Genomic DNA, 12,251 nt, shown 5'->3' with positions numbered 1-12,251 from the left:
TCTTGGGGTCAGTTGGTCCCACCCACCCAAGGGAAGAAGTCGTCTGTTCCGGGCTTCTCTAGTCGATGCGAAATTGCGCTTCAGCACTGCAGCAGGGCTTCACAGGACACCTCAATGGTCCAGGAGGTTACAGCAAGCTTCCCTTCCAGTTTCTTCGGATTGTTCTTCCAGTGGTCGCCTCTGCTTTCTGTTAAGAGACCTCACCTTTTATGCAGTTTTCTCTCCATTTGCAGCCTAGCTGTCACACACAGCAGGGTGGCTGTTCTCCCAGGACAGCTAGCCAATCAATCGGCACTGTGTGCATTCAGGTAACCATGGAGACGAAGGACAGTGAGTTTGGGGCACCACCCTCGCTTCCTGCCCTGCCAGACGCACTGGAGCCAGCCAAAGACAAAACAAAGGGGTCAAACCTGGTTTGGCGCGCAGAGTAAGACCGAGCCATTTTGACAAAATGGGCACCCATTGGTGCAATACTGCAGCTGAGGTTTCAGCCTGCAATAAAAACGCACAATGGTGGTAAAACTAAACCACTGCCACCAGACATTAAATGTAGTGAGGGTAACCTGCTATGTGCGGTCTACAAAGAATAAAGGTACATAAAGTCAATTTCACTTTACTATTTTTGGAAACAGTAGTTTACCCAAGAGAAGGTATTTAAACCTTATGAGAAATCCAAAAGACTTCTTTGTGACACTGCACTGAAGGTGCTGTGTAGACCTACAAAAGTGGATGCCTATGGAGTTGTCGGACTCCAAAAACAAAATACAGAATCCAAATCTCAAAAATGAGGGAGTGAGGAAAAGACCTCTCACCCCAGGATAGAATTTGAAAGTACTAAAGTTCAGCAAAAGGGCTGGTGTCTCTAAGGTTGAGGAGAATTGGCACAGAAATGAGAATTCTCCCTTAGAACAGAAATGAGAATTCTCCCTAACACATACCACCACTCAGACTGGAGTATCTTGGTGGAAAGTTCCAGTATTTAAAGCCTTCATGCAAGGGGTTAAAAGATTACATAAACCTTTTGCAACATCCAACTAGTTGAGCAGAAAAGTGCCGCCATACATTCGAGGTTAGGAAGGCTGTTCAGTATTACCTAGACAAAACCAAAACCACTAAGGAAAACGGATCAGTTCTTTGTTTCCATGGCAGGGAGAGAAGGGGATCATGTCTCCAGGTCAGCGATTTCAAAATGCTTAGTCCAATGCATACAATTGTTGTTCTCTATCCAAGAAAACTATACTTTTTTTTTTTTTTTTTTTTTTTTTTCTTTTTTTGAATGCCATTTGCAAAGCAGCTACTTGGAGTTCGGTTCACACATTTCACACAGCACTGCTGTCTAGATGCACATTCTAAACAATATTCTCTGGTTGGGCAAGCAGTGAGACCTCTTTTCCCCGCTGCTCCTTTAAACAATCCACCCTCTTCTCCAGATACAGCTCGCTAGTCTATTGAAGCAGTTGATTCTATGCAGATCTACAAGCCTCAGAAGGCATGCATTATCCATCGTAATCGTATTTCTGATGCTTGCATCTGCTTGAATTCAAATCACCCACCCGTCCTCCCCTCTTGGATTTGAAGGCACATAAAAATATTGCACCTTCCTTTCATCTATGTAACCAAACATAAACTTCATGCTCCCTCAAGTCAGAAACAAAACCATCTGAGGGACCTAGACTTGTGAAGGCCCATGGGAACTGTACATGTTACACTAGGGATAGTATTACAAACGCGCCCAGGCTATGTCTCTTTTCGAACTTCAAAAACAAATCCTGCAATACTCCACACCTACTACTAAATGTCGTATGCAAGCACATGATTCTGATATATATCAGAAATACCATTACGGTGAGCAATGCATGATAATATATTCCATTGAAACACTTGGTGATCATATTAACGCACAAACACCTTGAAATTCAGCACCCGCATTTGAAGCAAGTCCACCTTAACTTTGCACTCCCTATTGTGCAGCAAATGACCACAATGATGGCATTGTAGAATTTCAAAGGTTTTGTTATACTAGTTTCTTTGGGGCCCACTAGCCATGGCGAAGGGTGGTTTTTTTTTTCTCCTTTGGTGCCGATCTATTAGTGGAATGAGGGTTGGTTCTCAGTTCCCATTACATGGTTTGAAATTGACGGGAGCCGGGAGCTATTTATCGCCTGCCTGGAGCCAATAGGAGCCTGGTTGACTTGACAGCCAGCAGGAGCTACTTGTGGCTCCCTAGGTCTACAGATGCCGAGTGCGCACACACCTATGTGACTTTCTGCGTTTGGGATATTCTTCTTGCAGACATCTCCATTGCTCTTAGGATACGACTTGAGGTATAGAAGCGGCGAGTCGGTTCCAGCAGGGAAACTGCCTATACATTGTTATAGTGTACAGGAAATGCTTCAATAGTAGGTATATCCCAGAAATGAAGATTTTGGATCTATGGCGATCCCAGGTGTCTGTAGAAAGGGAATGACCTGGACTTAAAATACAGTTGTCACTACGGTGAGTAGATGCTGCTCATTTCTTGTATTTCTGAAAACCGCAGTGAATGCTGGTGAATACGTCATGTCCCGGTTTCTCCCGATTACCACAAGCAAGTATGTGAATTCACAAGTCGTTTAGGCTGGAATAAGCTAGAACTAGAGCCATGCAGTTTTTTTTTTTTAAATCTTACAAATTTCACGTTTGACTTTTTGTTGTAGTTACAAGGTGGAGATTTACCTTGCTGCTGTAATCTGCCCATTGCACATACATTTTTTTGTTTAAAGTGCCCATCTTTCCTAGTTTATGACCATGCCATCATATATTTTATTTCAGAGCGTGACCAGGCAAGGTAGGGGAACACGAGTACAAAACGATTTTACTAGGCCCAGTGACATTGAGAACGTGCAAGTGCATGGGAAAGGGTAAAAGTGCATGGAAGGGGGAGAGTAGAAAGTGCGGAGCAGCGGATAAACAGATAAATAATAAATACAAATAAAGTAGACAATGGAGCAATAAACGGGCGTAGTGCAGCCGGAAAATGCTGTGTTTACGGCAGCAGAACTGGTTGAATCTGATAACAGCATGAAAAGAAGAAAATGGGGGCTTGGGGGACAGTATGGGTACAGATGCAGTCCCCAGTGCAGAAGGGTGAGCAGGTACCTGTGCCAAGGGGACAGAAGGTGGCCAGGTGTACAGTGCCAAGAGAGCAAATCGCCGAGGGGGAGCAAAGGCAGATGCAAAGAGGAAGGGCTTGAGGTGCTTCCGGAAGCGGAGGTGGTTCTCCTCAAGTTTTAGAGTGGCCGGGAGGCTGTTCCAGAGGGAGGCCCCGGTCGAAGACGGAGATCTACCCCTGGCTCGTTTCTTTGAGAAACGACTGACCCTGAGGGAGTTAAAGGTACAGGAGCGAAGAGCTCGAGAGGGGAGGTATTTACGGAGGGATAGCTGAAGGTATTTGGGACCCAGGCCCCAGAGAGACTTGTGGACAATGCAGAGGGTTTTAAATTTCAAAGCTTTCATAGGTTTTAATATGAAAGCAGGGAATGGACTCTATATGCTGTATTGTGAAGAGGGAAAACACTGACTGCCCTATCAACAAATTTGCATCACCTTTGATGCTTTTTCTCTAAATGAGTATCAAAACACTACCTTTTTTTTGTATCGCAACATGGCTTCTGATGGGGGTTCTGGTTTGTCCTGTCAACATGTGATAAATTCTCCCACACAAACATAAACCGCCATTTCACCACACAATGAAAAGTCGTGTGTGTGTGTGTGTGAGACACTGTATATATTGGGCATTACACTTTAAAAGGGGCTTGAGAATGTGCTCTCAGTATTGCTATAGAAGACTATCCTTTCTTCCAACTGTACTTAAGTTAAAACCCCATTTTCAACACAACTTCAAATTTGTCTTGTTCTTTGTCCCGTTTCATTTACTTAATTATTCATAAAACGTTTCACCTCGTTAGTTGCCTCCATTTTGTAGATTTATGTTGCTGTGCATGCAGCGGGGTTGTCCAGGATGTTTAAACCAATTTTGTTATACACTTTCTAGATGTATTGGTAATTCTGCTATTTAGAGAATTGATTGTAAAAGTTTGGAATAAGGCTGTCTAATATGCTTTGAATTACTTTCAGATTTTCTGTTTGCATGGTGGATTGTCGCCATCCATAGACACACTGGATCACATTAGAGCACTTGATCGCCTTCAAGAAGTTCCACATGAGGTACAGCTTTCAAACTTCAATTAAACTGTAACTCTTTTAAAGTGTTACGTCTGTATGATGTACACAATGCCAGGATATTGTATTCTATTTGCTCAGGCCCGGTCCTAAATGTCTTGTACATTCATGTGTGCAATGCACTTATTACAAATGTATCGAACACACACCACAGTCACTAACTATTCAATTTTGGTAGTTATTACATTTAATGTATCCTCTAGGCACATTCTAAAAGAAATGTAATGCGTTGATTAGTTATTGCCATTCGCATCCCTGGAGACTGTGACTCAGTTTAAGCGCAGAGCTGCAACCTGCTCTGCTTGGGTGCTTTTAAAAAAAAAAAAATACTTAAATCAATTACTCACTAGAAATCGGACAGGTCACGTGAAGCAACCCTAAAAATTCCTTACTGGCCTATTTTATTTGGTGTATACTGACTGTGAAATTGTGTGTGGAGAAGCATGTTTTTAATGCAGAGAATGGGGGTAGATGGAAGAATGTTTTTTTTTTTTTTATTTATGGCCGAATTAACCTTTCAGAAACCTTAAATGCACAATTGCACCATTTATCTTCCCCCTTCCTGTTTAAAAACATGAATAAAACAGAGGAATTTTGCACTTCTCCTAGTATAATTCAATAGAATTAAAATGCTAAAGAAGTACTAACATTACTAGAAAAATTCTCCACCGCCACCATATACGCAAATAATCACTTCTATTGTATTATTTAACTTAACATATTTATCTGCATTGCCTCCAAAAATCTAATTGTTGCTATAACCAATGGGACATATTCCCCACTAAAAATCCTCACCCAGACCTTTTAAGAATACAGTCCATGAAATGTTATTTTAAAATAGTTTCCTTTTTGGAAGCTCAACCTGGCTCAGATGGAAGGAACGTAGACGTCTTACTTCTCTTTTCTGTACTCACTCACATTAGTCATGAGGGAGCCTTCTGGCAGAAAGGGTACAGACGGAGGGACCTCGGCGCGTGAGGGTTTTTGGGTGCACTGCGTGTCACTGGGGATGGTGTTGCAGGCACGCCTGTGTCGGTGTCCCCTTTTGGACTTACGAGGGGCGGGATGCGGTGCTCTGCGGTGGCCACTGGGTGCCGGACTGTACACAGCGTGTGAATCTGGGCAGATACAACCATCAGAAATGCTTTTACGGTAAGTAATGCATGTCATATGAATGCAAGTAGTACAATTACTACACTTACTGGTAAGAAAACTGTTACAAGTGGCCTAAAGAACACAGCAACTCCCCGATGAGGTTCAAGGGTTTTTATTTGAATTGCGAACGGACCTAGTGGCTGTTAAGAATAACTTCACTTTTGGCAACTTTCCCTCCATAGTTCCTGTAGACCCCAATCATTTTGCTTTGTTTTCTAACCGGTTTTGATTTTTTTGAACAAAAGTAAAGTCTCCAGTTTCACTTCCCTTGTCTTTTGCTCATTTGTTATGGGGAAACCCGATCAGTCCTTCACACTAGTACTGGGAAACTCTTTCCCTTTTGCATTTTGTGACTTTTCTTTTTACATTGCACACAGAATCTTGCAATGGGGGAAACCTTTGTATCGCGCTAGCTTTTTTACACTTGTGATTTTTGGTTACTTTTATATAGGCCTAAAGACAAGCTGGTGGCAGCAGATATATTTTTACCATTTTTGTATTCTCTTCAATGTGCACATTTGCGTTTGCCGCATATGGCTACTCAACGTAGCTTGTAGCCTAAAATGGCAGTGCCATGAGATTTCAGCTTGTTGATTGGTCATATTGTAGTTTGGCCTTATTTCTGCCTTGCCAGGTCAGGAAATCCCATAAAAGGTCATGCACTTGCCCGGGAAAGCTGCTGCTTTCGCAGGCTAGTGATGCCTTTGTGTGTCCCAGGAAGGGAGTGGGACTGTCTAGGAGTGGGGCATGAGTGAAACCAGTAGTGCTGCAGCATTGGATGTTTCCTGGATTAACATGCTGTGAATATTCCCTGGCGTCGGCCTGGAAAGCCTCAGTTACCCTTGATAAAACTAAGAAAAATCTATTTTTTTTAAATTGATTCTTTTGCAGCTTGCCACCCTTGTTATGGGTGGTTATAGTCCAGACCGAGACCAATTGTATGACCACTATGACAACATTTATGTGATCCAGTCGACAGACCACCATGACCAGCCGGTAGCGGATTTGCCTGTTGACAACCAACTACAGTACTATGAACTGCTACTAAAGGCGTCTCAACATTTTAATATCGACACTCAAGAGGCACAGGTTGACAAGGTCTTCGTAGAAGACATTCTGGGGGACAAAAGGTCTGCCGCCTAGTTTATTGTGCTCCTGCAGTCTGCCCATAGACTCATCCAGCCATCCCTACTGGTGCCTAGTCTCCCGGGTGGTCAACCGCATAATAGAGAAACTATTCAGACCAGCGCCCACTGACCCCCTGTATATGTCAGCTTAAACCAGATTCCTTCGTAGTCACCACCACCAGAAAGCGGAAAGGCACACCCTGGCATTGGCCCCGCCAGACAAAGCAAACTAATATATAATTTCGGGAGAAAGGTTGCCTCCTCTGCAGCATACTAGACCAGAATCGACCAAACACTAACCTTTTAGCTAGTTATGGCTGCCGCAAATGGGATGACCTCGAACACCAAATCGAAGCCGTCCCAGAACCCCTAAAAGCTCAATTGTTTAAAACTATCTCAGAAGGCAAGCAGATATGGATGGAATCAGTGAAGTATGTGGTGCGAACGGGTGAAGTACATAGATGGAAGGAACGGGATGAACGGGTGTAGAAGGAACGAGATGAACGGGTGTAGAATGGGTAAAGTGAATGGAATGGTAGAACGGATGAAGTAAGTGGATGAACGGGTGAAGATGACCTATGTGGATGGATGATGCATGGAGAAAGGATAACCTGGGTAGAACGAATGAAAGAAGCATTGCATAAAATGGTTGGAGGGCATGGAGTGGTTTCGAGGGCATGGAACGGTTTCGAGGGCATGGAACGGTTTCGAGGGCATGGAACAGATTGGCGTGCATAGAGTTGCGCGACTTACATGAAATGGTTTGGAGTGCATGGAACGTTTGAAAGAGCATGGAAAAGAACAGTTTTGAGTGCTTGAAACGGTCGTAATGCATGGAACAGTCGGAGTACATGGAACAAATGGAGTACATGGAACTATTGGAGTGGGCCCGATCTCAAACACCTAAGGTAAACCACCATATCACATCTCCACGTTTACTCTCTTCTTTACACCACCACTCAACTAGAACACAGCGATACTATGACACCATTCAGTATAGCTGTTCTCATACCATCATCCGCCTCATACTCCCCATCACTCTAACTAAACATTGCTGGTTAGACACCCTCCAGCCTAGGCGTTCTCCTCAGGTCTAACGCAGCCAGAATCTGTTTGGATAAAAACCTGCCGGAACAAACACATACTCTTGATCTCTCAGCCACCACACCTACCGCTAAGAAGAGCTATCACACGAATGCCACACCAGCTGCACACATCCAGTGCTCACACACACACCTTTTGACTTTCTATTCTCTACTGACCTGAACTTCGGTTCCTGCGGGCGTTCAACCTACCAGCGCCTTGAGACCATACCAATGGTACATAAGGCGCTATATAAATGCCAAGTAACATAACATATCGTAATTGGCTTAATGTTTGTCTCCTTGGCACAAAAAGCATGAAAGAGTTCACTGCTCTATTTTTCATTGGCGCAATTCTGGAAGGTCTCATAGTTCCAACGTTCTTCAGTTATCATGCACCAGTCAATGTCCAAGGTTTCTGCTTAGCACTAGAGCCAATTTGGACCTGGGGCTCTGAACTATACCGATTTTAATATCATCCTTGTCATATGTGGGTTTCCATGGAACATTCCCCTGGTCATACTAATACGTCCCGTTCCCTTTCCTCCATCCTTGTAGGCGTCCCCCCAACATGGGGACGGTACAACTTATTATTTTTATTTTCCGCTTGCTCCCTGTTTTGTTTTTCAATCTTATTTAACCTTCTTTTGGTGCCTCACCTTCACTAGCGCATGTCGGCTGCAGGCGGATTCACAAGAGCTGCTTCATGCGACTGCTGGTTCCCGGCCTCGGACCATCAGAGTGCCTGTGGCCCAACCACCACTAAAACACGTGCGCAGCTTGCAGCGCTCTCGGTCACAAAGCATTGAAGAATCTGTTGCTGCGTTGGAGGGAGATATTCTGCACTTCTTCTCCAGCGCACCTTAAGGACTTTGTCTCCAGGACCCCTCGTCAAGACAAGTAGACCCTCTGTTCAGCATGGCTCCTCAGCGCAGTGACTCCTTCCCAGGTATTCCCACGTGCAAGGGTTCCTTGGATTCAGGTTCTGGGAGGCCCAAGGCCTCTAAGGCTACCCAGGGACTGCTCTTGGCGTTCTGTGGGCAGTCCGGAGGCCGTCAAGGTTAGCCGCTGCCATGCTGAGGAGCTCGGCGGCCCTGCTGGGCTGTCCTCGGAAGGGAAATCAAGTTCCTCTTGTTAGAACCCAAGTGCTAAATGATTGTCTGGTGCTACCGCCAAGAGTCAGTCCTCGGCATGATCCAGCACGACTACCGGCGCAGGTGCTGAAGGCACACAGCCTACTAGAGTTCACTCCGAGAACCAGGGCGTTGCGACTACCGGCTAGTCTGCCGAGGGCTCTGCACCTACCAGAGTGGTCTCTGAGATCAACGCTGCTGTTTAGAGTTTGGAACCCAGGAGAAGTCCTCCCATGTCTAAGCCTGCACATGGCTATGGGCCTTTGCGCTCTCATACCCAAGGCGTGGCGCCAAGCCCCAAAATGGCAGATAAACATGTGGCAGAGCCTGCTAGACCAGTGATCATTTTGGATTCAAATACAAGCAAGCCCATGCAATCGCCCATTGAAAATGGGCCTTGCAAGAAGGTCCCAGTCCCTTTCCCTCTCGAAGCGGTGTCGCACTGTGTGTGGTTCAGCCATCTGGTCTCCTCAAAGATGCGTATACCATTCGTAGCCTTGTGGCTACACTGCTCAAAGACCTCAACGCTTTGACCAGCGGCGGTGAAGCGTTTCGGAGGGCCGGGCCCCTAGAAATCCAGCGACTAGCAAGGATCGCTTCTTCGGGCGCTTCTCCTCATGCTTTCCCCTCAGATGACGGGGCTCCTGAAGGATATAGTGAAGGAGATGATCCCGCAGGTGGTGCCTCCACAGCCACCTCCTCTCTGCCCTCCGCCTGTTCCTTCAGTGCTATCCGTGCCAGTGCCTGGTCCAAACCCTACCAGTTGTACAGACGCCTCCTGTACCACCAACACCTCCCCCTCAACAGCTGTTGGACCAGTCTTCGGCTCCAGAACTAGGGCGACCCCGCTAGCACCTGTGTCCCAGTGCCCAGACTCTGCTTGTTCTGTAAAAAAGGTGGTCGAGGGGGCTATGCCGGCGACGCCCAGGACAATGAACCCTTGGCATCGGTTAAGGCCTTTCATGACCACCTTCAGGGCCTGCTGGCAAAGTTCTTGTGGGGGTGGGGGGGGGGCCCTCTGCCCAAGGAGCCCCCAGGAGTCGGAGTGCTAGCAGAGGTTTTGGGCAAGCGCCCCACTGTCCGGTCTGGCATCCCTCTCCAGAAGGATGTCTAGAAAGGTCTGGGAGAAGCCCAGGGCCAACGCCCAGATGAACAAGAAGTTGTAAAGCAGGTTCAGGCTGACGGATGGAGCGCCAATCCTCCTGGCCTCCCATCCTGTCACATTCATTTGTGGCTGCGGCTTCCCTATATTCTAAACCATCGTCTTTGTCTTCCTCCTAGAGAGCCACCTCCAGTTGTCTTTCCAAGGTCCTTGAGTTTTTGGGCAAACGCTGTTATGCCATATCGGGACTGCTTCTTCGGCAAGCCAATGCCGATACCCTATTAACTGCGGCTAACTAGTAGTTGTGATGGAAGCTCTGGGAGTTTGACTGACCTCCCTCTGAAGACCTAAGCCTCCTTCAGGGCTAGTCTGTTGGAGGCACAGCCGTTGTGCAGGACCTCCATGAAGTCTTCGGTCTCCACATCGACACAGCCAGCAGAGACCTGTGCCTAGGTGTTGAGATGAGGACGGCGTGGATGCATGCCACAAAGTTTTCATCTGATGTGCAAGAGCGGATCTTATATGGCGAGTTGACAAAGAAGAGAACATCCACTAAAACCGCCAAATCCTTGGCCATCCTGATAAAGCCATGGCAGAAGTCCTTCCCTCAGTCTCTGGGCAGTACTGAATTCAAACCCTGTGCTTTTACCGGCTTTAAGGGATTTCGGAACTGCGGTCTGCGAAGGCCTGACATGTTGCTGTATTGCGCCTATTCAGCTATAGGGGAAGAACAAAAACACTTACCTCCCCAGCTCCTTTTCGCAATAACAAATAATTGGACTCACACTAGCAGAAGAGACGCACACCATATAAGGGTATAAAAAAATGGCTCATTTTAGGCTGTTTATGTTGAATAACGAACAATAAACAAATGGAACAATAAAGCATACAAACAGGTATACACAGATTAGAATATAAATGTCATCACCGTGATCCAGACAGCGAGGAAAAGTTCATATTGGCCACCAAACACTGCTTAGTCCCTCAGCAGGTAGGCTAAGAGATGGCTATGGTCAACGGGGCCTGAAGCGGAGCGTCCTCCCCATCAGCGAGACTGCAACACCCGGGGTTCAACATCCAACAACCACCTTTCTGTGATGCCCTCTCCTTTTATGGGTCATTCCCCCTCACTCCTCCCCCCCCCCCTCCCTTCCAAATTGCGCTCTGCCCTCGGCTGAAAGGCAGACCACAAGTCGAAGCGACAAAGGGTGGAAAAAACCCAGCGTTCCTCTACTTGCATGCATTCCCAGACCCCTTATTGTGAAGCTGCAGCGCACTCCAACTCCCCTTCTGTATTTGTCCTTCACTGGAAAATACAATAACTATTCTCTGTAGTCAGTCCGCTTGCAAAATATCTGTGACCTTGCTCTGTTTTCCCTGCTACTTGTTCATTCTGTGAGGCCCGCAGAAGCCCAGACTTTATTACTACAATGGTAGATGAGTGTTCAAAATGGCTGTGCATCAGCGCCATGCTATTCGAGGGGATTGGGTCCTCCGACGTATTCCATATCTATGACATGTAATCACCACAGCTGTGCTGCTTCGGAAACTTTTTCGGCGTCATCCGATGTGATAAGTAGGACGCACGACGCCCATAGCCTCAGTTCCGTTTTTTCCGCGAACGTGTTGCTTCGTGTTTCTCGGTTCAAACGCCTCGACTCTTTGGAGTTCTGTTCTTCTCGGTTCTTCGAACCTGTTCGTTTGTGAAATTCCTTCTGAAGATGTCTACTTCGTCTTCGACCCCGCGTCCGGGTTTCAAGAAGTACGGGGAGTGTGGGTCCAAGATGTCGGTGACGGACTCGCACGACGCCTGCCTCTGGTGCCTCGGGGAGGCCCACGACACGGATGACAGTATCGACTGCCAGTCGCTCACGTCCAAAGCCTTACGCGAACGTAAGAAGAAGTTGTCGGTAGGTCGGGTGTCCAAGCCCCGGAAGTCGAAGTCTGCGGGGCTTTCGACGGATGATTCGAGGGGTGACTCTCCGTGTCATCGTCGGAAGTCTCGTGGGTCTCCTTCTAGGAGTCGGTCTCGCCACTCCTCAGCCTCTTCGAGGCATTCTCGGAAGCGCCGACACCGGTCGTCTTCCAGGTCCTCTTCGGAGGGCTATGCCCGGCACGTCGCTTGCCCCTCCAGCCGTGCGACGCCGGAGGAATGGGCTTCCTTCGGGAAGAAGATGTTGGCGATTCTTGAGTCGCAGGGTACTCAGCCGTCCGCGCCCCCGAGTGGGGTCGGTCGTGTGAGGTCGAGATACACCGCTCGCAAGAGTGGTCGGCACGAGTCACGGGAGAGGTCCCGTTCGGACAAGGGGACTCGTTCTCGACGTACCCGTTCCAGGTCCCGGTCCTCGACGCGTTCGAGACCGTGTGCACCTGTGAGGTCTTCTTCTAAAATGGCATCGACGTCTGTGGCGTCGAGGGCGTCGACGGGCTT

The 12,251-nt window shown here is 47.2% G+C and overlaps 1 protein-coding gene across 2 annotated transcripts in view; it reads left to right on the top strand.

Moving 5' to 3' along the window:
- PPP2CA (protein phosphatase 2 catalytic subunit alpha) overlaps positions 1 to 12,251 on the top strand; it is a 197,814-nt gene that overhangs the window by 98,701 nt on the left and 86,862 nt on the right. For both annotated transcript variants that reach the window (XM_069652553.1, XM_069652554.1), the window contains exon 4: positions 4,117 to 4,206. In XM_069652553.1, the coding sequence (XP_069508654.1) occupies positions 4,117 to 4,206 (90 nt within the window). The remainder of the gene's footprint in view (positions 1 to 4,116; positions 4,207 to 12,251) is intronic.

This window comes from Ambystoma mexicanum, chromosome 3p (assembly GCF_040938575.1).
Source record: "Ambystoma mexicanum isolate Mex_15411 chromosome 3p, UKY_AmexF1_1, whole genome shotgun sequence".
Taxonomy (NCBI): domain Eukaryota; kingdom Metazoa; phylum Chordata; class Amphibia; order Caudata; family Ambystomatidae; genus Ambystoma; species Ambystoma mexicanum.
The sequence above is the reverse complement of the archived record's forward strand: the minus strand, read 5'-3'. Positions and strand labels throughout refer to the sequence as shown.